The 23375-nt window shown below is 44.1% G+C and overlaps 1 protein-coding gene across 1 annotated transcript; it reads left to right on the forward strand.

The window, feature by feature from the left end:
- Nucleotides 1-1218: 1218 nt before the first annotated feature.
- LOC116491457 (leukocyte cysteine proteinase inhibitor 1-like) lies at nucleotides 1219-23314 on the forward strand. Its single transcript, XM_032191468.1, has 3 exons — nucleotides 1219-1284; nucleotides 1861-1962; nucleotides 23186-23314. The coding sequence occupies exons 1-3, from the start codon at nucleotides 1219-1221 to the stop codon at nucleotides 23312-23314; spliced, it is 297 nt and encodes a 98-aa protein (XP_032047359.1).
- The last annotated feature ends 61 nt before the right edge of the window (nucleotides 23315-23375 follow it).

Below are 23375 nucleotides of genomic sequence, written 5' to 3' on the forward strand. Positions count from 1 at the left end.
TTCCGGCTGGGATCTTGTACAAACAGGAGTCAAAGCACCAAGTCTCTTTTTGCGGTACGGCTTACTTGTGGGAGCAGCAAGACCTTGTTTCCAAACAGATCCAAAGAGGACATGGACCACACAAGCCGACGTCAGGATGCCAGGCAAAAGGAGCGGAATCATTAATCAGAAAAACTTGGAACTGTTTAAGGGGGTTAAAACACTGGTTAAAATTGGTTAAAACATGGTATCAAGTTGTCACTGCTAAATGTAAGTTTTCTTTTTCTCATGCTTACAAAGTAGCTGTGTAGAAAGGCACTACAGAGACCTGCAGGCTGGCACTATGTCCTTGTAATAAGATACCAATTCCAAGATTAGCCATGGATGCTACATCCCAAAAGGGGGCCATTTCCTGTATCAGCGGTGGGTGGTCAACATCCCAATTTAGCAAGGAAAGGGCAATTCATAGAATCACAGAATCACAGAATATCCCGAGCTGGGTCGGACCCACAAGAATCATGGAATCCAACTCCTGGCACCACACAGCTCTACCCCAAAATTCAGACCGTATGACTAAGAGCACAATCCAAGTGCTTCTCAAACTCTGACTGGCTTGCTGCCATGACTGTGTCCCTGGGGAGCCTGTTCCAGTATGCGACCACCCTGTCCGTGAAGAACCTCTTCCTGATGTCGAGCCTAAACCTCCCCTGGTGCAGCTGGACACCATTCCCTCGGGTCCTTTTGCTGGTCACTAAAGAGAAGAGATCAGCGCCTGCCCCTCTGCTCCCCCTCATGAGGAAGCTGTAGGCCGCGATGAAGTCTCCCCTCATTTGTTAAGGGTTAAACTGAAGGGCATACCTTGTGATTCTAGCTTTGCTTACCATAGACATTTTTCTACTCAGAAGTGGCATGTTAGTGTGTATGCAAAGAACATTCTTACGAATACAAGGATGTACTATGTTTCGTCACAATGTAATCCTACCCATGACAGGCTTATTCTCAGGAAACCCCTTGATTAGTCCTCTGTGCATTAAACACTTTTCCTGAAGCCTTTAAAGTTGCCAGCCAGGAGATATTCTGATTAAGATGAGAGTAGTGATTGGTTCTATATGTTAATAGTCATAGGATTCCATGGTACATAGAGGTATATATATACAAGGTGCCTGATGACTCTTCTCAAACTACTCTGGACTTCCCTCCTCAGAACCACCCATCATTTCGGAGACGTTACCTGCCACAATGGAGCCTGGGGGCTTATCTAAAACTCAGCCTGCTACTCCAGAAATCCAGCATATTGTTGACCAGGTGAGTTGCAACCTATCTAAAGATGAAGTCTGTGTGAAGGGTGAATCTTGTGTGAAGGCTGAGAGACCAGGTGGTGATACTGAGTGTTGAAAGTGAAGAAAATGCCCTTGCCAGGAAGTATTTTTCTCAGCGTTCTGCGTGAGGCACTGTGCAAGTAAGACAAACCCAAATCACTTCTGTGTTTCATCCTCGTCCATAGGCAGGCATAGTACTAGCTACCTTCACTTAATCTTTGAATACAATCAAAAGACCAACTCTTCTGTTCTTGCACTGTGGTTGCTATATTTGAAAGGAGAAGATTGTACCTGATAAGTACCAATATGCAGCTTTTAGGAAAAAATTGTTTATGAAACCTAATTCTAACGTGATGTTAAAGAATGCTGGAGGCAACACTTGAAATAGGAAAGAATGCTGGAGATGTGGTTGTAAATTGAATTATTTTGATGGTTCTGGCTTTATTTTCTTACAGGTACGTGTTTAGTAATATGCAAATTGGAGTGGTAGAATTGAAGGAACAGCCTAAATATGAACCTGCCAACAGTTTTTTTTTTTTTTTTTTTCTTTTTCTTTTTACAGGTGAAGGCAGAATATGAAAGAAGGGAAAACAGAACATTTGATATCTTTCAAGCCATAGTATATAGGGATCAGTTGGTTGCTGGAACAAACTACTTCATTAAGGTTTGTATGTGTTATAAGAGGGATTATTCTGTAGTCAAACAACATAGGTGACTTGCATAGTGGTTTATAGCAAGAAAGGGAAGCAAATGTAGACAACCTGATGGGACCAACAAGAATCAACACTATCTCTAGCTGCTTATAAAATTCCTCTGTCACTACTCTAGAATAGAAGTATAAAAACATAAACAACTTTCACTGTGCTTGTTGAGATATGAATGATAACTTTTTTAAGATCATCTCACTTGAAGAGAGTGGATAGCCTTCTCAGCTCAAATTATCTAAACTAGCCAGAACTGTGCTGTCCTGTTGCCTTTGAAGGCAAAGAAGCAGATTTCATATTCCCTCTTGTGTCCTCCAGTAGTGTTTATGATGATTACTTTGAAGCCAGCCTGAGCATTTGATGGAGAGTTAGTCCATTTGTTAATTTAATGCGAGCATCCCAGATTCTTCTGACTGGTTTTGTATGCAAGCACGTGTGCTGATCCTTTGGTTCTGTGTCATCTGCTGCAGAGGTACAGCCTGCCTGTTCTTTCTTTAGTTAAAACAAACAAAGAAACAAACAGACCAACCACTTTGCAGACGAATGTAGTGCAATTCATCGTCTATTGGAAAGCCTTACCCATGGATTCCAGCAGTTTTCTGAGAAGTAACATATCAGAAATTGCAAGTCATATCCTGCAAGCAGAACTGAAGGCGTGAAAACAATTGCTTAGAGGCGGGCTGGCTTTCTGTACATAGCACAAACCCTACATGTGACTGCTCTAATATAACCTCACGTATGAGTGGATATAAGCCTGGGTAGGATGCGCTCTCTTGACAAGAGTCAGAGTTTGTTTTTTATGGAAGAGAACTGGCAGATAGGGTTTGGGGAACAGTGATTCTGCAGAGACGTAAAGAGCATTTGCTCTCAGATGCCCGTATTTAGTTGATCCCAGAAAGGACAGATAGTGCCAAACCTCCTTTCCTGAGCCCTTCCATAAAATAACTGTTACCAGTTATTTCTACATTCTGTGGGTACAAGGGAATAGTACTGACAGGCCACCTACTTGTATGGCCAGTTAGAGTCTTACTTAAACAAATGATGTTTATCCTTCCCCTGCTCCTGTGAGATGTGCCTTCATTTTGTGGTCGAGTTGGTGAGCAATGAAGAGTAACGACTCATAGGAAGGCTGCGGTAGAGCCAGAAGTCACGCCCAGTTAGATTTCTTCCCTTAGTGCTTATTGCTGACCTAGGCAATCACATGTGTAAAGTACTTGCGTGCTGTCCATGGTAAGCCTACCAAGTACTGAGTAGCCTACCTACTACTGAGGAGCCTGACCAAGCTACTCAGAAGTTAAGACTGATATGTAATCAAACTTAAAAAACGCATTTATAGCACTGGTGACTGGTGCTGTCTTGCCCAGTTTTGCAAGTGACCGGAAACACTTCTTCAATTTAGCGTTAACTGGAGTGAGCGCTTTTATACTTGGATATTTTCCACATCACTAATATTTTACCAACAAATTTACAGCTGAGATGTAATGCAGACAACGACAAACATAGTGCAACACTGCAGTCACCAGAAGGCATGTAAAGACCTCTTAAGAGCCTAAGGCATTAAACCTTCCTTTTATACCGTAGACCTCACACACTAAGAGTTGAGCACCTGTTGTATTTGGCTCTGTATGTAGGAGATTCTGTGCAACTGTGTAGGAAATCTTTGTGAGGGCTTTGTGGAGGGGAAGGCAAGTTCAATTTAAAAGTGATTTCAGCCACTCATGCTCATCCGTGCAAGCACAAAGACATGTCATGTTGTCTGTCCAGGCAGCAGTGTGTTTGCAGTAAGAAGGACAAGGGATCTTGGCTTTCAGGTTGTCATGGCATCTCTGGGGTTGTTCTTAAGAGCATGTGAAGGTTTTGGATAGATCTTTTTGTACCGTCTAGGAGCTGATATGGTGTCTGCATCTTGTCCCTCCTCTGAGCCATTAGGACTTAGGCTTTTGTCTCCTGCTCTAAATGTCCCGAGAAGTTTGAAGCTGATGGACAAGGATCTCAAAAAGCTAAATGGAATGCCATCAAAAACTTTCTCCTTTTGTTTCTTCTGGTGCTTCTACCCCCAAGAAGTCCTGATTTTCCATTAACATCTGTCTGATGTTCTTTATGTGTTTTATTACAATCTGTGATACGTAGAGACAGAGCTCTCCATGTATTTCCTGCCACGTGTTACCATCCAGACTTGGGCTAAGAGTCACTGAAGTAGAAGTGAAGATATGCCTAAACTTAAGCTTCTGAGAGAAGATATCCCTCCAAGTATGTAAGAGTATCTTTTATTTTCAGACATGATCCTCATTCTCCCACTGTTCTGGTTTCTAGGTCCAAATTTCTGACTCTTATACTGGCTACGCCCACTTAAGGGTGTTCGAAGCCCTTCCTCAAAAGAAACAAGGTCCCAGCCTTGTCAGTTATCAAACCGGCAAAACCAGAGATGATCCTCTGGACTACTTCTGAGAGATGGTGGGGAATGTTTCCCGACTTCTGCAAGTTGCACGGGGATTCTGCCTGTGTCAGTAAATGCATGAGAATAAAATAAGTTTTGAAAGCTGTGTTCATCTCCTGCTTGTTGTGTCTGAGTCTGCCACCTGTCTAAAGCTTGAGAGGGCTCTGAAATACTAGTCAGAGCTGTTTCTGCCACCTAAGGTTCTGTAGCTCTAAGACAGAGTACACTCCTTTTATCTCTTCTTTCCTAGTACTGTCAGTGTTCATAGGTCTAACAGGCTACCTATTTCTTGGGTTTGCTCTTAGTGCATTAAACACAAGGCTGCTCTTCAGAAAGAGTGAGAGAAATTTCTAGGGGAGGAATTGAGGAGCAAAATGGTGTGCCCCTCTGTAAGGGCAGCTTGACTGGTTAGGGTTGGGTGAGGAAAGGCACGACCTGCTCAAAGTAGCAGGAAGAGGGACCTCCTGCTGCAGCAGGAAGAGCTCAGTCCCAGCACCCAGGCCCTGGAGCAAAGCGTGACCATCATGATTACAGAGCATGGTTTACTGGAGATGCATGCAGCTCATTCTTTTTGTAGCATCAGGAACTGGCAATGAGATCAATTTTCAGTTATGCTCTGAGGGAACAAAGGAAGAAAGCAACCCCAAACCATGACAACCATATTTTTATGTTAGCAGCTGCTTCAGTAGGTGTTCTTGAATTACACCCAGTGCAATCCAAGCCAATGAGTTTGGGCTCAGATGTGAGACATTAAATGTTTCAATGGGTCTCATGCCATGCCTTGCTTGTGTTCATATTTGGTGCTGTACTGAATAGGCATGCATTAAGTCGAGCATTATCTGTGCTAGCTGACCTCTCTCACAATACCATTTGGCAATATGTTTAGCTTTTTTGAACCATATAAAATACTTCAGGATGGAGAGTTTACCAGCAACAAAAAATACCATCTCCAGAAGCACCTTATTTTAGCAAAACAAGCAGTGCATAACAGCCCTGACATATTCCTCCAATGTTCTACATTGGGAGTGTGGGAGGACTCTTTGGGCTGATGTGAGCAAAAGAATATATGCAAAAAAGTAGTCTGAGCTCCCTGAAGCTCCCCTTAATAGTTAGGAAGCAGATCATGCTCTAAACCATTCTGGTTACATGCTCACAGAGCATTCCTGCCACAAGAGGCATAAGAATGTGCATGTGTAGTTTCTTCAGTGTGGAAGCAAGAATCTGCCCTGGTGTCATACACAGGTGGGCTGTTTCTTCTCAGTTCAGGATGCAGCACCACCTCTCCCAAAGTAAAATATCAAAATTTCCAACACACACACACACACACACACCTGACCTCAAACCCCCATCCTCCCTCCCCAAAGCCTTTGTTGTTGCCTCACCCATTTAAAACAAAGTATTTCTAAGTAAAAGAAATATTAATGTAAACATAGATGTGGTGCTTAGAGGCACGGTTTAACAACGGAATTGGCAGTGTTAGTTTAAGGGTTGGACTAGATGAACTTAGAGGTCTTTTTCAACTGAAGTGATTCTATGATTTAGTCATCTGGAATGTGAAAAAGGCTCACGGAAAAAAACTGAACAAGATAGTAACTATTATTGAAAAAGTGGCAAAGAAAACATAGACATGTGTACTGGGTCTGGCTGGAATGTTAACTTTCCCGGCAGCAGCCCATTCAGTGCCGTACTCTGTACTTGTAGCTGGAACAGCAGTGTTATCACACCAGTGTTGTGTCTACTGCTGAGCAGCAGTGGCACAGCATTGGGCCTTTCTCTAACCCTCCTAGGGGGTGGGCAAAAAAGTGAGGAGAGAAACATCACTAGGGCAGCTGACCTAGACCAATCAAAGGGATATTCCATACCATGTGGTGTCACACTCAGCAATAAAAGGTGGAAACAGGAAGAAGGGGGGAGGGGTGGGCTCTCGTTGAGAAGACGTCGGTCCTCCTCTCGAACACCGGCTGCGTGCGTTGAGGCCTTGCTTCAAGGACGTGGTCAATCATCGCTCATTTGTGGGAAGTAGAGAGTAATTTCTTTCCTCTGCACTTCCATATAGCTTTCATTTATTTTGTTTGTTTGTTTTCCTCCCTTTTTCCCCTTTTCCCTTTTACTTCCCCTTAGTTAAATTGTTTAGTTCATGGTAGTCTTTATTTAATTATTATAATTATTTCCCTTTAATTAAATTATCCTTATCTCAACCCGTGAGTTGTTCTTTGCTTTACTTCTCCCCCTCCTCATCTAAAGAAGGAGGAGTGAGAGAGCGGTTGTGGGGTTTAGCTGCCCAGCACAGTAAAACCACCACAGTCCTTTTTGGCGCCCAACGTGGTGCTCGAAGGGTTGAGATAACAATAGAATTGATTAAACGCATACAACTAACACACTTGCTTACTAGTAACCATGTACATTGTCCTGTTAATAATAGCTTTGTTCATATGTCATGCAATCCGTGTCATATTCTCCTTTCTCCTATATATCTGATCTGACAAAGTGCTACAATCTGTGTTCACTTTTTTTAATTCGCTGTGCTGCCAAGCACTGACCTTGGGTTTAATCTGGAATTCAGGCTCTGCGCTGTTATCATTTGGGTCCCATGGAAACTATCTTCCAGAGAATATTCAGAACTACACTGCCTTCCTTTTCTCATCTGGACACCAGTTTATTAATAATATCAGGAATGGTACCTTTCCCTTCTTTCACAGTGGGCTAATTACAACAGTTTGGGAGTATTTTGAAGATCCATCTGTAACCCATGTATTGCTATTTCTAATTCTGAATAACAGGTTTCATTTTCTCTCTAAGATTAGTCGATTGTTTAGAAAACTTATTTGGGAATCTGTCCCAAAACAGTCTTGTGGTGAGTGGCACGGTGTGTGGGATGATGTTAGCAGATACCTGTCACGGGTGTCTCCTCCAATAGTTTTGAACTTCACCCCTGAGCAAGTGCTAAATCCTAAAAACTTGGTAGAATGTTTGAGAGTTGTATGTCCTGACCCTGATAATGCCGGAGAACAACAGCTTGCAGCATTGTGCTGGGTCCTGGTTTATTCCTATCAAACACTGTTTAACATCATCCAGCAATTTGAAGAGCGGGAGAAAGTCTCTGAATCTGATGACCAAGTAACACATGCTGTGGCTGACCCAGAGGACCAACCAACTATGGTATCAGTCGCCCCCATAGTCAAGTCAAAACAATGGAAACGGAGGTCAGCTCGTTTAGTAAGGGAAGAAGGCTCTCCTAAGAAGGAGGGAGAAGGGGAATTGGCAGGCACCTCTAAAGCAGAGCCGTCACAAAAACAGCAGGAAGACGAGACGGAAATCATAAAGGAATCAGAAATCACTTGATCCTTATCCCTGAGTGAGATGCGAGAAATACGAAAGGATTATGGTCGACGCCCAGGTGAACACATCCTCACTTGGCTGCTCCGATGCTGGGATGCTGGGGCCAGTAGCCTACAATTAGAAGGCAATGAAGCCAAGCAGCTGGGATCCCTCTCTAGAGAAAGGGTAATCGACAAAGTAATCGGGAGAGGAGCACAGGCCCTCAGCCTCTGGAGACAACTCCTGGCAGCTATCAAAGAAAGATATCCCCATAAGGAAGATATTGTATATCACATAGGCAAGTGGACCACTGTGGATAAAGGTCTCCAACATCTGCGGGAATTAGCTGTGCGGGAGATGATTTATAGTGATTTGGACAATGCCCAGACACCTCAAGACCCCGATGAAGTCCAGTGCACAACATCCATGTGGCGTAAATTTGTGCGGAGTGCACCATCAGCACATGCCAGTACCCTGGCAGCAATTCACTGGGATGAGGGGATGGGACCAACAATGTATGATGTCTCCTGCCAGCTTCAAAAATATGAAGACAATCTCTCTGCTCCGCTACAGTCCTGTGTCTCAGCTGTGGAGAAATTGTCTAAAGGACTTGACAAGCTTGTGGAGAAAGTATATTCCCCCTCATCTAGACAGAGTGATACTTCAGCCACTAAGAATCAGCATTCGCCTGCTCAAGAGAGAGAGTACCCAAGACGTACACCACGTGGCACCTTGTGGTTTTATCTGCGTGACCATGGGGAAGATATGAGGAAATGGGATGGTGTACCTACTTCAACCCTAGCTGCTCGGGTACGTGAACTGAAAGGAAATACAGCAGCAAGAAGAGGGGCTCCTAAAAGAAATGCTGCTCCGGTTTCTATTGGGCAGTACCCCAGAGGCAGTAGAAGAGCTGATGTTATTCTTGACCATGATGAAGGGACCTCTACCTCTCATTTGCAAGAATTAAGTGGCAGACGCTCCAGCCAGGACTAGAGGGGCCCTGCCTCTGGCCAGGTAGAGGAGAGGGATAACCGGATTTATTGGACTGTGTGGATCCGATGGCCTGGCACATCAGAACCACAAGAATACAAAGCTTTAGTGGACACTGGTGCACAATGTACCTTAATGCCATCAGGCTACCAAGGGACAGAACTCACCTGTATCTCTGGAGTGACAGGGGGATCCCAACAACTATCTGTACTGGAAGCTGAAGTGAGTCTAACTGGGAATGAGTGGCAAAAGCATCCCATTGTGACTGGCCCAGAGGCTCCGTGCATCCTTGGCATAGACTATCTCAAGAGAGGGTACTTCAAGGATCCAAAAGGATACTGGTGGGCTTTTGGCATAGCTGCTTTGAGCACAGAGAAGATTAGGCAGCTGTCTACCCTGCCTGGCCTTTCAGAAGACCCTTCTGTTGTAGGATTGCTGAAGGTTGAAGAACAACAGGTACCAATTGCTACCACAACGGTGCACTGACGGCAATATCGCACCAACCGAGATTCCCTGATTCCCATCCATGAGTTGGTTCACCGACTGGAGAGTCAGGGAGTAATCAGCAAGACTCGCTCACCCTTTAATAGTCCTGTATGGCCAGTACGAAAGTCTAATGGCGAGTGGAGGCTAACAGTGGACTATCGAGGCCTGAATGAAGTCACGCCACCACTGACTGCTGCAGTGCCGGACATGCTAGAACTTCAGTACGAACTAGAGTCAAAGGCAGCCAAGTGGTATGCCACAATTGATATTGCTAATGCATTTTTCTCCATCCCTTTAGCAGCAGCATGCAGGCCGCAGTTTGCTTTCACTTGGAGGGGCATCCAATACACCTGGAATCGGCTGCCCCAGGGGTGGAAACATAGCCCTACCATTTGCCATGGACTGATCCAGTCTGCACTGGAGCAAGGGGGAGCTCCTGAGCACCTTCAGTACATTGACGACATCCTCGTGTGGGGCAACACAGCAGAAGAAGTTTTTGAGAAAGGGAAGAAAATAATCCAAATTCTCCTGAAAGCTGGTTTTGCCATTAAAAAGAGCAAGGTCAAGGGGCCTACACAGGAAATCCAGTTCTTGGGGGTAAAATGGCAGGATGGACGTCGCCGTATTCCAATGGATGTGATCAATAAAATAACAGCAATGTCTCCGCCAACTAGCAAAAAGGAAACGCAAGCTTTCCTAGGCCTCGTGGGATTCTGGAGAATGCATGTGCCAGGCTATAGTCAGCTTGTGAGTCCTCTATATCGAGTGACTCGAAAGAGAAACTATTTTGAGTGGGGCCCTGAGCAACAACAGGCATTTGAACAAATCAAACAAGAAATAGCTCGTGCAGTAGCCCTTGGGCCTGTCCGTACTGGACCAGCTGTGCAAAATATACTGTACACTGCAGCTGGGGAGCATGGGCTCACCTGGAGCCTTTGGCAGAAAACCCCAGAAGAAACTCGAGATCGACCTCTGGGCTTCTGGAGTCGGGGCTATCGAGGATCAGAAGCCAATTACACCCCAACTGAAAAAGAAATACTCACAGCATATGAGGGTGTTCGAGCTGCTTCAGAAGTTGTGGGTACAGAGGCACAGCTCCTCTTGGCACCGCGGCTACCTGTGTTACACTGGATGTTCAAAGAGAAAATTCCCACTACACACCATGCAACTGATGCTACATGGAGTAAGTGGATAGCGTTAATTACACAGCGGGCTCGAATGGGAAAACCCAATCGCCCAGGAATCCTGGAAGAGATTATGGACTGGCCGGAAGGCAGAGATTTCGGAGTGCCAACAGAAGAGGTAACCCGTGCTGAAGAGGCACCACCATACAATGAGTTGCTAGAAGACAGAAAGCAGTATGCGTTGTTTACTGACGGATCCTGCCGTGTGATAGGGAGCCATCGGAAATGGAAAGCTGCTGTGTGGAATCCCATACGACGAGTTGTGGAAGCCATGGAAGGGGAAGGTGAGTCGACTCAGTATGCAGAAGTAAAAGCCATACAACTAGCCCTAGATATCGCCGAAAGAGAAAATTGGCCAGTATTGTATCTTTATACTGACTCATGGATGGTGGCAAATGCTCTGTGGGGGTGGCTGCAGCAATGGAAAGAGAGCAACTGGCAGCGCAGAGGTAAACCTATCTGGGCTGCTACCCTGTGGCAAGATATTGCTGCCCGGGTAGAAAACCTGGATGTTAAAGTACGTCGTGTAGATGCCCACATGCCCAAGAGTCGCACTACTGAAGAACATCAGAACAACAAAGAAGTGGATCGAGCTTCGAAAATTGAAGTGGCTCAGGTGGACCTAGACTGGGAACGTAAGGGTGAGCTGTTTGTAGCTCGATGGGCCCATGAAACATCAGGACATCTAGGGAGGGATGCCACTTACAGATGGGCTTGTGATCGAGGGGTGGACTTGACCATTGAGGCCATCACGCAGGTTACCCATGAGTGTGAGACCTGTGCTGCAATCAAGAAAGCCACGAAAGTAAAATCTCCCTGGAACAGGGGGAGATGGCTAGGGTTTCAATATGGTGAGGCCTGGCAAATTGACTATATCGGACCACTCCCAAAAACTCGCCAAGGCAAACGGTATATACTCACCATGGTAGAAGCAACTACTGGGTGGCTGGAAACATACCCTGTAAACCATGCCACGGCCCGAAACACTATCTTGGGCCTGGAAAGACAAGTATTGTGGCGTCATGGTACACCAGAGAGAATTGAGTCTGACAATGGGAGTCATTTCCGAAACAATCTTGTTACCTCCTGGGCAAAGAGGCATGGTATTGAGTGGGTGTACCACATCCCTTATCACCCACAAGCCTCTGGGAAGGTTGAGAGGTACAATGGACTGTTAAAGACTATGTTACGAGCATTAGGTGCTGGGACGTGGAAACAATGGGACACAAATCTACCAGAGGCCACTTGGCTAGTTAACAATAGGGGGTCTGGCAGCCGTGCTGGTCCTGCCGAAACAAAACCCCTACACACTGTGAAAGGAGCTAAAGTTCCCGTAGTGCATATAGGAAGGTGGATGGGGAAGGCAGTGTGGGTTGCTCCTGCCTTGGGAAAAGGCAAACCCACTTGTGGGATTGTCTTCGCCCAAGGACCAGGGTATACCTGGTGGGTCATGCAAAAGAATGGGGATATCAAGTGTGTGCCTCAAGGAGATTTGACATTGAGAGAAAACTAATCTATAATCTAAGTTGTATGTTGTAGGAAGATGCTGTAGGATCAACGACAGGTCAACTTTGCAAGGAGCCGGGCAGTGCAACAAGGACTTGAGCTAAGCTGGTGCTGGTGTCCAGACATCCAACTCCGCCTGCCTTGAGTGGCCACTTTGGCAGATGAAGACCTAATCATCAACAGTTCTTATGAACATTTTCCAAGAAAGACCTATGGAATGAAAAGATACACCTGCCTATTAATCCTGTCCTGTTAAATCCTTGTCCTGTTAAAGGACAAGGGATAATGATGAGAATGCTTGTATGCTAAAGTATGGGGATCTGAGTGTGACACAAATGTTATGGAATAAGGGGTGGAGGTTGTACTGGGTCTGGCTGGAATGTTAACTTTCCCGGCAGCAGCCCATTCAGTGCCGTACTCTGTACTTGTAGCTGGAACAGCAGTGTTATCACACCAGTGTTGTGTCTACTGCTGAGCAGCAGTGGCACAGCATTGGGCCTTTCTCTAACCCTCCTAGGGGGTGGGCAAAAAAGTGAGGAGAGAAACATCACTAGGGCAGCTGACCTAGACCAATCAAAGGGATATTCCATACCATGTGGTGTCACACTCAGCAATAAAAGGTGGAAACAGGAAGAAGGGGGGAGGCGTGGGCTCTCGTTGAGAAGACGTCGGTCCTCCTCTCGAACACCGGCTGCGTGCGTTGAGGCCTTGCTTCAAGGACGTGGTCAATCATCGCTCATTTGTGGGAAGTAGAGAGTAATTTCTTTCCTCTGCACTTCCATATAGCTTTCATTTATTTTGTTTGTTTGTTTTCCTCCCTTTTTCCCCTTTTCCCTTTTACTTCCCCTTAGTTAAATTGTTTAGTTCATGGTAGTCTTTATTTAATTATTATAATTATAATTATATTTCCCTTTAATTAAATTATCCTTATCTTTACGCGTGAGTTGTTCTTTGCTTTACTTCTCCCCCTCCTCATCTAAAGGAGGGGGAGTGAGAGAGCGGTTGTGGGGTTTAGCTGCCCAGCACAGTAAAACCACCACAACATGCCAGTGAAATATACCATCTAAATTTGAGAGAAGTACTTACTCTTATTAGTACAGAAATGCTTGTAAAGTTCGAATTCCTGACTAGGACTTCTCCTTAGGATCCAGAAAAACATCAAATTAAAAAAAAAAAAACAACAAACAAACTCATACACCCTCTACTGGACATTATATCCTACTGCTGCAAGAGGAAAAACATTATTACCAAGGGAATGTTTCTTTCCAAAGGCTACAGTACTCCTCTTTTCCCTTGCTCTCTGAATCTTTCTGTTCAAGTCCACCTTCCGGTATTTGCCAATAAAATACACTTGAATTTAAGTATACCTTAAATCTACAGATGTATTCACCGTTGCAAAACAGTACATAAAAAGATGCATGTTTTTCTCTTGCTGCTTGCTGCAAATCCACACGTGCTGGTTGAGGTGCACTGTAGCCAGTGCAGGTTCTTGGGTTTGCATTAGCAAAAGATGAAAGGAGAGCTATGTGATTCCTTCAGATACTGTGCAGTAAGAGAATGGCATGAGAGAAAGAGATTGTTTTTTCCAGATTTGTTAAAAAAAAATAATAAAAAAAAAAGGTATTTTCTTGTTCTTTGATGGAACAGGAATCAACCTTTTGCAGCCTAGGAGGAATTCCACTGCCCTGTGTCCTTTACCTTGATAAAATAGTTTGTTCCAGCAACCACCTGAGCCTTAAACTCCACTGCACTGAAGACATCAAAGGTTTTCCCTTCTTTTTCTTCTATCTGAGGCTTCACCTTAAGGAAACATCAAGTGATTAAGACTGATGCAATACTCATGTATTTAGGACTGAAGGCTCACGCTATCAGTGTGCCCGATTACCCTGAAGGTCTTTTTTGTGTGTTGAAGCAAGGCCAGGAGTCTAGAGAGGCAGCACAACCAAGACAGTGATGTGGTTCCATCATCACAGACAGAGACCAAGTCTGGAGACAGCCTCTACCAAAGCACTGTGTTGTTATTCTAGAAGATTTATGTTGATGTTATTTCCACTGTTAACGTCTCAGCTTCCCTTCTGCCCTGTATATTTAACAACAAATGTAAAGTGGTTTCCTATGTACATCCACAAGACTTTAGGTCTTTTAAAATAGAAGATTTAAAACATACAATTTGTACAAAATAAAGGGCTGTCTTCAGCGTTAGCTCCCTCTTCAAATCACGTAACAGACAGGCCTCCAAAAAGCAAGCTTGGAAAGCAACACACCTCAGATTGAGTCTTTACAACACCGGCCAGTTCTACCATCATTTAATAACTGCAATATGAAGCGTTTCAAACTGTAAATATTTCTCGCTCACCCAAAAAATAACAAGCATTCGGAGTCATCAATCCCAGTTTCCAGAGTGTAAAACCTGTGCTGAAGAAGTCAGAATAACTTGCCCACTACCCCTGATAGGGACGTGAGCTCTCATGCGTTGCTTGCCCTTTTTCTGTCCCACACTTGTCTGCCGAGAATCTCATGGCTATACAGTAAGATTCTTGGGTAAAAAAACAGATTTCAGGGTTTGTTTGCAAGGGCAATATGAAATAGTCATGGAATCCCTGCTGCAAGCTTGGTGCTACCCAGAAGGCCTTCTTCGTTGCACTGCATCATTACGAAGCCCTCACTCCACTCCTAGCACAACAGTAACAGCAGTGAATAGATTTTCTCTTTTCAGGTATATTACACTTCTTCTTTGTACATGAATACATTTGCTATCCTGCCTGCATCCCAACTTGGGGAAAGTGAGCACGACTGCCACCACTCAGGTGCTGCACCAAACTCTGGTGCTTTTCTGTACACAAGAGTGGATTCTGAATGTTAGGAAGCATGGTGGAGGGCAGATGTAAGTATCCCACTGTCCCTGTCCTGTCCTGTGCTCCCAAACTCACCCTAGATGCTGTGCAGGTTTGGTTTCACAGGTCTCAAAATTGCCCCAGCTCAGCACATTTCCTATTTCCTCCACAAAGCTCAGCACTAGGCTCGGTTGCTACCAACAGCTCAGAGTCACACGCAGCTGTAGCTTGTTGGGGTATCATGGCAATGACTCCCCACGGTGTATGACAAATGGACATCCTGACACAGTATGGAGAGCTGAGAGAGAAGTAATCCCTGAAAGACCTGATTTCAACCCACTCTGCTAATTCTTGATCAAGGTCCAGATCTGGGGGTCCCAGTGGGCAGTACACTAAGCATGAACCAGCAGCGTGCCCTGGTAGTGATGACGGCTAACAGCACAGTGGGCTGCATCAGCAGGAGTCGAGGCAGAAGAGAGAGTAAAGTGATTATTGCCCTTTACTTGGCACTCGTCAGAGCACATTGAGAACTCTTTAAGATCTCCCCGGAGCCTTCTCTTCTCCAGGCTGAACAATCCCAATTCCTTCTGTCTGTCTTCATAGGAGAGGTGCTCCAGCCCCTTGATCATCTTTGTGGCCTAGGACATGGTTGGCTTTCTGGGCTGCAGGTGCACACGTGCTGTCTGTGCGGTGGGATGTTTTGTGATGGGATGTAAGTGGCACTGGTGTAGCTGTGGGCCATGCTAAACGAGTGCAGATTAAATGGTCTCTGTGTCTAGTGACCCCTTTCCATTCTGGGATCTTGCTTAGTCTGTGACTGAATGCTCTTTCAACTTTGCCATCAAGGTAGTCACAACATTACTGGGCCTCTTGATGTCACGTGTATCAAATACTGGAGCCAACAAATACCTGGATTTCATCCCTTTTCTGGTTGAAACTTTGTTTCTGCACGTAAAAGCACTTTAACGAGAAGCTTAGCTGATATCCTTGCTGAGTCTTGATCTCGTGCAGGTAGTCATGTCTTATGACTCACTATGCAACCTTCAGACTGACCCACTTCCTTAGATGTCCCAGTCACTTCTATGGAGATGGTTTCATTTCTTGTTTACAAATTACTCATAAATACCTAATCCTAGGGTTTGGATTCTTTTTTTTTATTGTTGTTGTTACTGTACCGGTAGTTTTACTGACTATAGTTTCTGTTTACTACTTAAAATTGTTTACATCGGACCAGAGTAGAGACACAGTCAAGGTCGTCAATGTTCTGCAAGAGATTGTGGAGTAATTGCCTAAAGTGACTAGGAAGATTAAACTAATATTCACATTTCAAAGACAATGTCCAGCATTGAAGAAGCTTTCAGGGTGGAGTGTAGCTGCATTACCAAAGTGTTCCGTAGGCCTCTAACCTTAGATGTTGTTGCACTAGGGGAAGCTGGTGTGCTGCCTCTAAGAGGAACTGTATGGAGGGTGGAGTAGAGTGGAGTGGAGACATCACGGCCAGGCTCCGTGTTAAGATGGGAACTCAAAGGTACAAGGGAACTGATAAGCTGCATATTTGCTACCCTGGGCCAATGGCCTGCCATGTTTTTGACAAAATGCTGTCCTTTTGGTGAACTTTGCTCATTATAATATCATTATAATACCAAAACACACCTCCATCCCCAAAGCTACCCACCTCCAAGGTGCGACCACCCCTCACTGAGAATGTGCTCTGAATTTCTCAGAGCCTATAACTTTAAACAAAAGCGAGAAAATTTAGCACCAATCATAAGAAAGGTGTGTATGACTAGAGTCACTCAATCTCCACCTAGAAGACAGAAAGTAATATAAATTGGATGAAGAGAGAGGGGATGTTAGGGAAGATAGCATCCTGACTTCTGGGACCAGTTGACGGGCTGAGCGTCTCTTCCCCCCCTCCCACAATTGGGACACCTTTGGGTGAGATTTGAACACTTGGTTATAGTGGGTGTCTCTGCAGAAACATAGAAATCTCTGTAGGGTCTTTGTACCTTTTTAACGCATGAATTGCCAGGCTGTGTATTTCATGCATGTTAGCTTGCTTTTGCAGACAGTAAATCATCGCTGGCAATCCAAAGAACCTGTGTACCTCTTGCTGTAATAAATTGCACTGAATTGCATTGTTCCTAGATGTGACAGTTCTCACTGAATGTGACTGTTAAGGATGTGTTACATTGTTGGTGAATCCGTGAATGTGATAGTTCAGTACTCTGAATCCAACCGGATTCACATTGGTTGATTTGTTATTGGTGAATCTGTGACTGTGATAGTTTGGTACCCTGAATCTGTCCGGGCCCATAACCTACACCTCTTAGCGCAACAGAGCTGTAATGAGGATGGCTGTTCTTTTCAAGGCAACATTCTAAATGCTGTTTAATTCCATCCAGAGCTTAATGGAGAGAGGTTTAGACTGCCTTAGATAGCCCGTTGCCACTGATGAACAAATCTGTGAGTTGTCAGCATTTCAAAGCGACTTCATGAGCTGTGTGTGCAAGAGAGCACTGCACCCTGGTGTTAGATGTATCACTGCATTTTGAGACAGCCGTTAATACATCTGTTGAAAGGCAACGGGCTAATATTCATGTGTAAACTTCAGTGTCAGCTGAACAGTTAAGGTTGGCTTCCCTTCCCATCTGCACAACTCTGCGTTCTGGGGGAAGAAAAAGGTTCTTGTGCTTTGAAGACAAAACCCAACAAACCCAGAAGTGTGGAATGACTTCCACACATTATTAAAGTCTTTAGTTTCACTCCTCCTGTCTACCTGAGATTATAACCTAACTTGCCTTTGTACTTAGTGCATTTCTCAGTAATCAGAAGCAAGCGTTCTCCAGAGGGGTTGTGTTGCTTTGGGAACTGAATCAGAATACCTTCCAAGGGCATTAGTGAGATCTGCATCCTGGTGAGTGGAGAAATTTCTAAACTGGCTTAGTTTAGCCCAGGTGCTGTGCTGTTATTGGATGTACTCTGTGACTTGTGGCCTCAGCGTGGTGAGCTGGCTCTCCCAGTTAGCTAGCTCATCTGTCTTGCTGTGTGAATGAGACATGTGGTAGGAATGTGGCAGAAGACGATCAGTGCTTGAGTGAATCAGCAATGTCTTGTACAGATGAAAGAGGTTGAACTCATTGGCTTGAATTGTCATTCCCTCCATGAACGGGGCTGTGAGGATCTCCTCATGTGGTGTGGTGAACTGAGAGAAAATGGAAAACTTCCAACACTTGCCACTCCCTTTATTCCCAAGAACTGTGAATGTTTTTCACTTTGTTCAGGAAGTGGTATTAGGACAGCAGTTTTTCCCCATCCGGCTTTCATCCAGTTACATAACACTGCTGCTCAAGCTTGGGGCATTCTGCAACATCCTGGTTTGTAACATGCTCTTATCTTGATCTGTATACCATTGAATTTAGACCCCAGTCAGCTCTAGTTCTTCAAACTCAAGTTCTATGTACCAAGAACAGTCTTGAAGTTAGATATGAAGCACGTTTTCAGTCTGTTGCATCACTCCTTATCTGTGAGGAAGTCAATAAGCAGGAAATTGACCCTGGAGTTCCAAGAAAAACATAAATGTTCCTGCATATAAAATCTGTCTTGATTGTCTGAGTGCTTGGAAATGCTGAGTGAGGCTTTGCTGCATTTCCTGAATGTATGGACTGGTCACCTGCATGTGGGTGAAGAGGCAAGAGGCTTGTAGTTTGAGCCCTAACCAACTGTCTTAGGGTATGGATGGCTGGAGACGGTCATTTACCTTTCTTGCTTTCATGGAGCCATTATACACATAAGATTTTAAGGTGCTCCTTACATTTACTACTATTATTATTAGTGCTTTATATGGCTTTTTGCTCCTGTTTTCACCATTTCTGTCCCCATCTAGTTCTGATTAAGATTACACTCCTCTTCTTACAGAGCTTGGAACCAAGGTAACCCTGATGCATTTCTTGCTGTTGTTGCTTGTAACTCTACTTTGTTCACTTTGTGCTTTGAATAACTCTTTGTGCATGGATCCCACTGTAAAGAGGGCTTTGTCTTCTGTGCGTGATTTACCTGATGACTTCTTTCCTGCTGTAAATGTATTATTGCAACAATCAGAAACTGCTCCTGAGCCTTATTGGTCTAATGCAAGTTTGAATGCTCAATGTTATTATAGCCACCAGCTATGCAGATTTGATACAAGACTTTTACCAGACCACCATCCCCTTACAAAAGGCTTCTGCCAGGTCACATGAAGTAGCACCTGATGGCACAGAGAAAGCCCCAGAAGAAGCATTGGTTTCTAAGGAAGAAGCTGAAGATTTGGAATTAGATGAAGTTTTTGAAGAAGCAGTTTTAAAGATACAAAAAATGGAATCTAGGTTATTCTGTTCCTGAGGTAGTTCATTTGACAGTGTATAGTGAAATTCAAATGACATCACTTGATAGAGGAAAACGATTATTGTGGTGGGGTATTAATGGTCTCACCTGGGGAGAGTCTTCTATTGCGGAATATATTGCCAGGCTTCAGACTTGTCTGTCTAACCCTGAAAAATATAGGGGAAAAGATGCCCCAACTATTGAAGCAAGCACTAGAGCAATTGGAGCATCACCGCAGTGCTCAGGGGCATCTGGAGCAGCTAGAGGCCTTTTTTGATCTAGGTGACAGTGCTTGGCCCCTAGACAACAAAAGGTCAGAACCACGGCTGAATATGGAAGGCCCTGGTCCAAATCATGACACAGACAGAGTTCACATGTGGGATCCCTGGGCCTGCATTCTGAACCATCTAGCTGACGATGCCCCCAGCTGGAAGACAATACTGACGGGATTCATCAACTCGGCTTGATAACAGGATTATACAAAATACCTGGGTGCAACTTTAATTCTAACTGGAAAATACCTGTCTTTACAGAAACTAGTATTTCTCCGGAGGCACAGCAGGAATTCCCTTTGAGAAACTGGAAATATTTATCCCCAGTTTAATTTTGGCCCAAGGGTATTTCCTATTTTCCAGTGCAAGCTGGGGTTAAAGGTAAAAAAGAATCCAGGTTTTGAAATCTGCCATGAATCCCTGTGTGAACTTGTTCACTGTAAAATGGTTCAGGCTGGGATCTTGTACAAACAGGAGTCAAAGCACCAAGTCTCTTTTTGTGGTATGGCTTATTCGTGGCAGCAGCAAGACCTTGTTTCCAAGCAGATCCAAACAGGACACGGACTACACAAGCCCACGTCAGGGTACCAGGCAAAAGGAGCGGAATCATTAATCAGAAAAACTTAGAACTGTTTAAGGGGGTTAAAACACTGGCTAAAATTGGTTAAAACATGGTATCAAGTTGTCACTGCTAAATGTAACTTCTCTTTTTCTCATCCTTACAATGTAGTTGTGTACAAAGGTACTACAGTACCTGCAGGCTGGCACTCTGTCCTTGTAATAACATACCAATTCCAAGATTAGCCATGGATGCTACATCCCAAAAGGGGGCCATTTCTTGTATCAGCGGCAGGTGGTCAACACCCCAATTTGGCAAGGAAAGGGCAATTCACAGAATCACAGAATCACAGAATATCCCGAGCTGGGTGGGACCCACAAGAATCATGGAATCCAACTCCTGGCACCACACAGCTCTACCCCAAAATTCAGACCGTATGACTAAGAGCACAATCCAAGTGCTTCTTAAACTCTGACAGGCTTGCTGCCATGACTATGTCCCTGGGGAACTAGTTCTAGTGTGCGACCACCCTGTCTGTGAAGAACCTCTTCCTGATGTCGAGCCTAAACCTCCCCTGCTGCAGCTGGACACCATTCCCTCGGGTCCTATTGCTGGTCACTAAAGAGAACAGATCGGCACCTGCCCCTCTGCTCCCCCTCATGAGGAAGCTATAGGCTGCGATGAGGTCTCCCCTCATTTGTTAATGGTTAAACTGAACCTTGTGATTCCAGCTTTGTTTGCCATAGACATTTTTCTACTCTGACGTGGCATGTTACAATGTATGCAAAGAGCATTCTTAGGAATATAAAGATGTACTATGTTCCATCACAATGTAATCCTATTTATTACAGGCTTATTCTCAGGAAACCCCTTGATTAGTCGTCTCTGCACTAAACACTTCTCCTGAAACCTTTAAAGTTGCCAGCCAGGCAATATTCTGATTAAGATTAGAGTAGTGATTGGTTCTATATGTTAATAGTCATAGGATTCCATGGTACATAGAGGTATATATATACAAGGTGCCTGGTGACTCTTCTCAGACTACTCTGGACTTCCCTCCTCAGAACCACCCATCATTTCGGAGATGTTACCTGCCACAATGGTGCCTGGGGGCTTATCTGAAACTAAGCCTGCTACTTCAGAAATCCAGCATATTGCTGACCAGGTGAGTTGCAACCTATCTAAAGATGAAGTCTGTATGAAGGGTGAATCTTGTGTGAAGGCTGGGAGACCAGGTGGTGATATTGAGTGTTGAAAGTGAAGAAAATGCCCTTGCCAGGAAGTATTTTTCTCAGCGTTCTGCGTGGGCACTGTGCAAGTAAGACAAACCCAAATCACTTCTCTGTTTCATCCTTGCCCATCGGCAGGCATAGTACTGGCTACCTTCACTTAATCTTTGAATACAATCAAAAGACAAACTCTACTGTTCTCGCACTGTGGTTGCTATATATGAAAGGAGAAGGTTGTACCTTATAAGTACCAATATGCAGCTTTAGGAAAAAAATTATTTAGGAAGCCTAACTCTAACGTGATGTTAAAGAATGCTGGAGGCAACACTTGAAATAGGAAAGAATGCTGGAGATGTGGTTGTAAATTGAATTATTTTGATGGTTCTGGGTTTATTTTCTTACAGGTACATGTTTAGAAATATGTAAATTGGAGTGGTAGAAGGGAAGGAACAGCCTAAATATGAACCTGCCAACAGTTTTTTTTTTTTTTTTTTTTTCTTTTTCTTTTTCCAGGTGAAGGCAGAATTTGAAAGAAGGGCAAAGATAACATGCGATATCTTTCAAGCCATAGTATATAGGGATCAGGTGGTTGCTGGAAAAAACTATTTCATTAAGGTTTGTATGTTTTATAAGAGGGATTACTTTGTAGTCAAACAATATAGGTGACTTGCATAGTGGTTTATAGCAAGAAAGGGAAGCAAATGTAGACAACCTGATGGGACCAACAAGAATCAACACTATCTCTAGCTGCTTATAAAATACCTCTGTCACTACTCTAGAATAGAAGTATAAAAACTTAAACAACTTTCACTGTGCTTGTTGAGATGTGAATGATAAGTTTTGTAAGATCATCTCACTTGAAGAGAGTGGATAGCCTTCTCAGCTCAAATTATCTAAACTAGCCGGAACTGTCCTCTCTGTTGCCTTTGAAGGCAAAGCAGCAGATTTCATATTCCCTCTTGTGTCCTCCAGTAGTGTTTACTATAATTTGATTTATTTTAACAAATTCAATCTTAATAAATGCATTTATAGTACTGGTGACTGATGATGTCTTTTCCAGTTTTGCAAGTGATAGGAAACAGTTCTTCAATTTTGCGTTAACTGGAACGAGCTGTTTTATACTTGGGAATTTTCCACATCACTAATATTTTACCAACAAATTTACAGCTGAGATGTAATCCAGACAACGATGAACATAGTGCAACATTGCAGTCACCAGAAGGCATGTAAAGACCTCTTAACAGCCTAAGGCATTAAACCTTCCTTTTATACCATAGACCTCACACACTAAGAGTTGAGCACCTGTTGTATTTGGCTCTGTATGCAGGAAATTCTGTGCAACTGTGTAGGAAATCTTTGTGAAGGCTTTGTGGAGGGGAAGGCAAGTTTATTTTAAAAATTATTTCAGTCGCTCATGCACATCCCTGCAAGCACAAAGACATGTCATGTTGTCTGTCCAGACAGGAGCCTGTTTGCAGTAAGAAAGACAAGGGATCTTGGCTTTCAAGTTGTCATGGCATCTCTGGGGTTGTTTTTAAGACCATGTGAAGGTTTTGGATAGATCTCTTTGTACCGTCTAGGAGCTGATATGGTGTCTGCATCTCGTCCCTCCTCTGAGCCATTAGGACTTAGGCTTTTGTCTCCTGCTCTAAATGTCCAGAGAAGTTTCATGCTGATGGACAAGGATCTCGAAGAGCTAAATGGAATGCCATCAAAAACTTTCTCCTTTTGTTTCTTCTGGTGCTTCTACCCCCAAGAAGTCCTGATTTTCCATTAACATCTGTCTGATGTTCTTTATGTGTTTTATTACAATCTGTGATACATAGAGACTGAGTTCTCCATGTAGCTCCTGCCACGTGTTATCATCCAGAGTTGGGCTAAGAGTCACTGTAGTAGAAGTGAAGATATGCCTAAACTTAAGCTTCTGAGAGATCTCCCTCCAAGTATGTAAGAGCACCTTTTAGTTTCAGACATGATCCTCATTCTCCCACTGTTCTGGTTTCTAGGTTCAAATTTCTGATACCAGCTACGCCCACTTAAGGGTGTTCCAAGCCCTTCCTCAAGAGAAACAAGGTCCCAACCTTGAGAGTTATCAAATCGACAAAACCAGAGATGACCCTGTGACCCCCTTCTGAGCGATGGTGGGGAATGTTTCCCGACTTCTGCAAGTTGCACGGGGATTCTGCCTCTGTCAGT

Source organism: Aythya fuligula, chromosome 1 (assembly GCF_009819795.1).
Source record: "Aythya fuligula isolate bAytFul2 chromosome 1, bAytFul2.pri, whole genome shotgun sequence".
NCBI lineage: Eukaryota > Metazoa > Chordata > Aves > Anseriformes > Anatidae > Aythya > Aythya fuligula.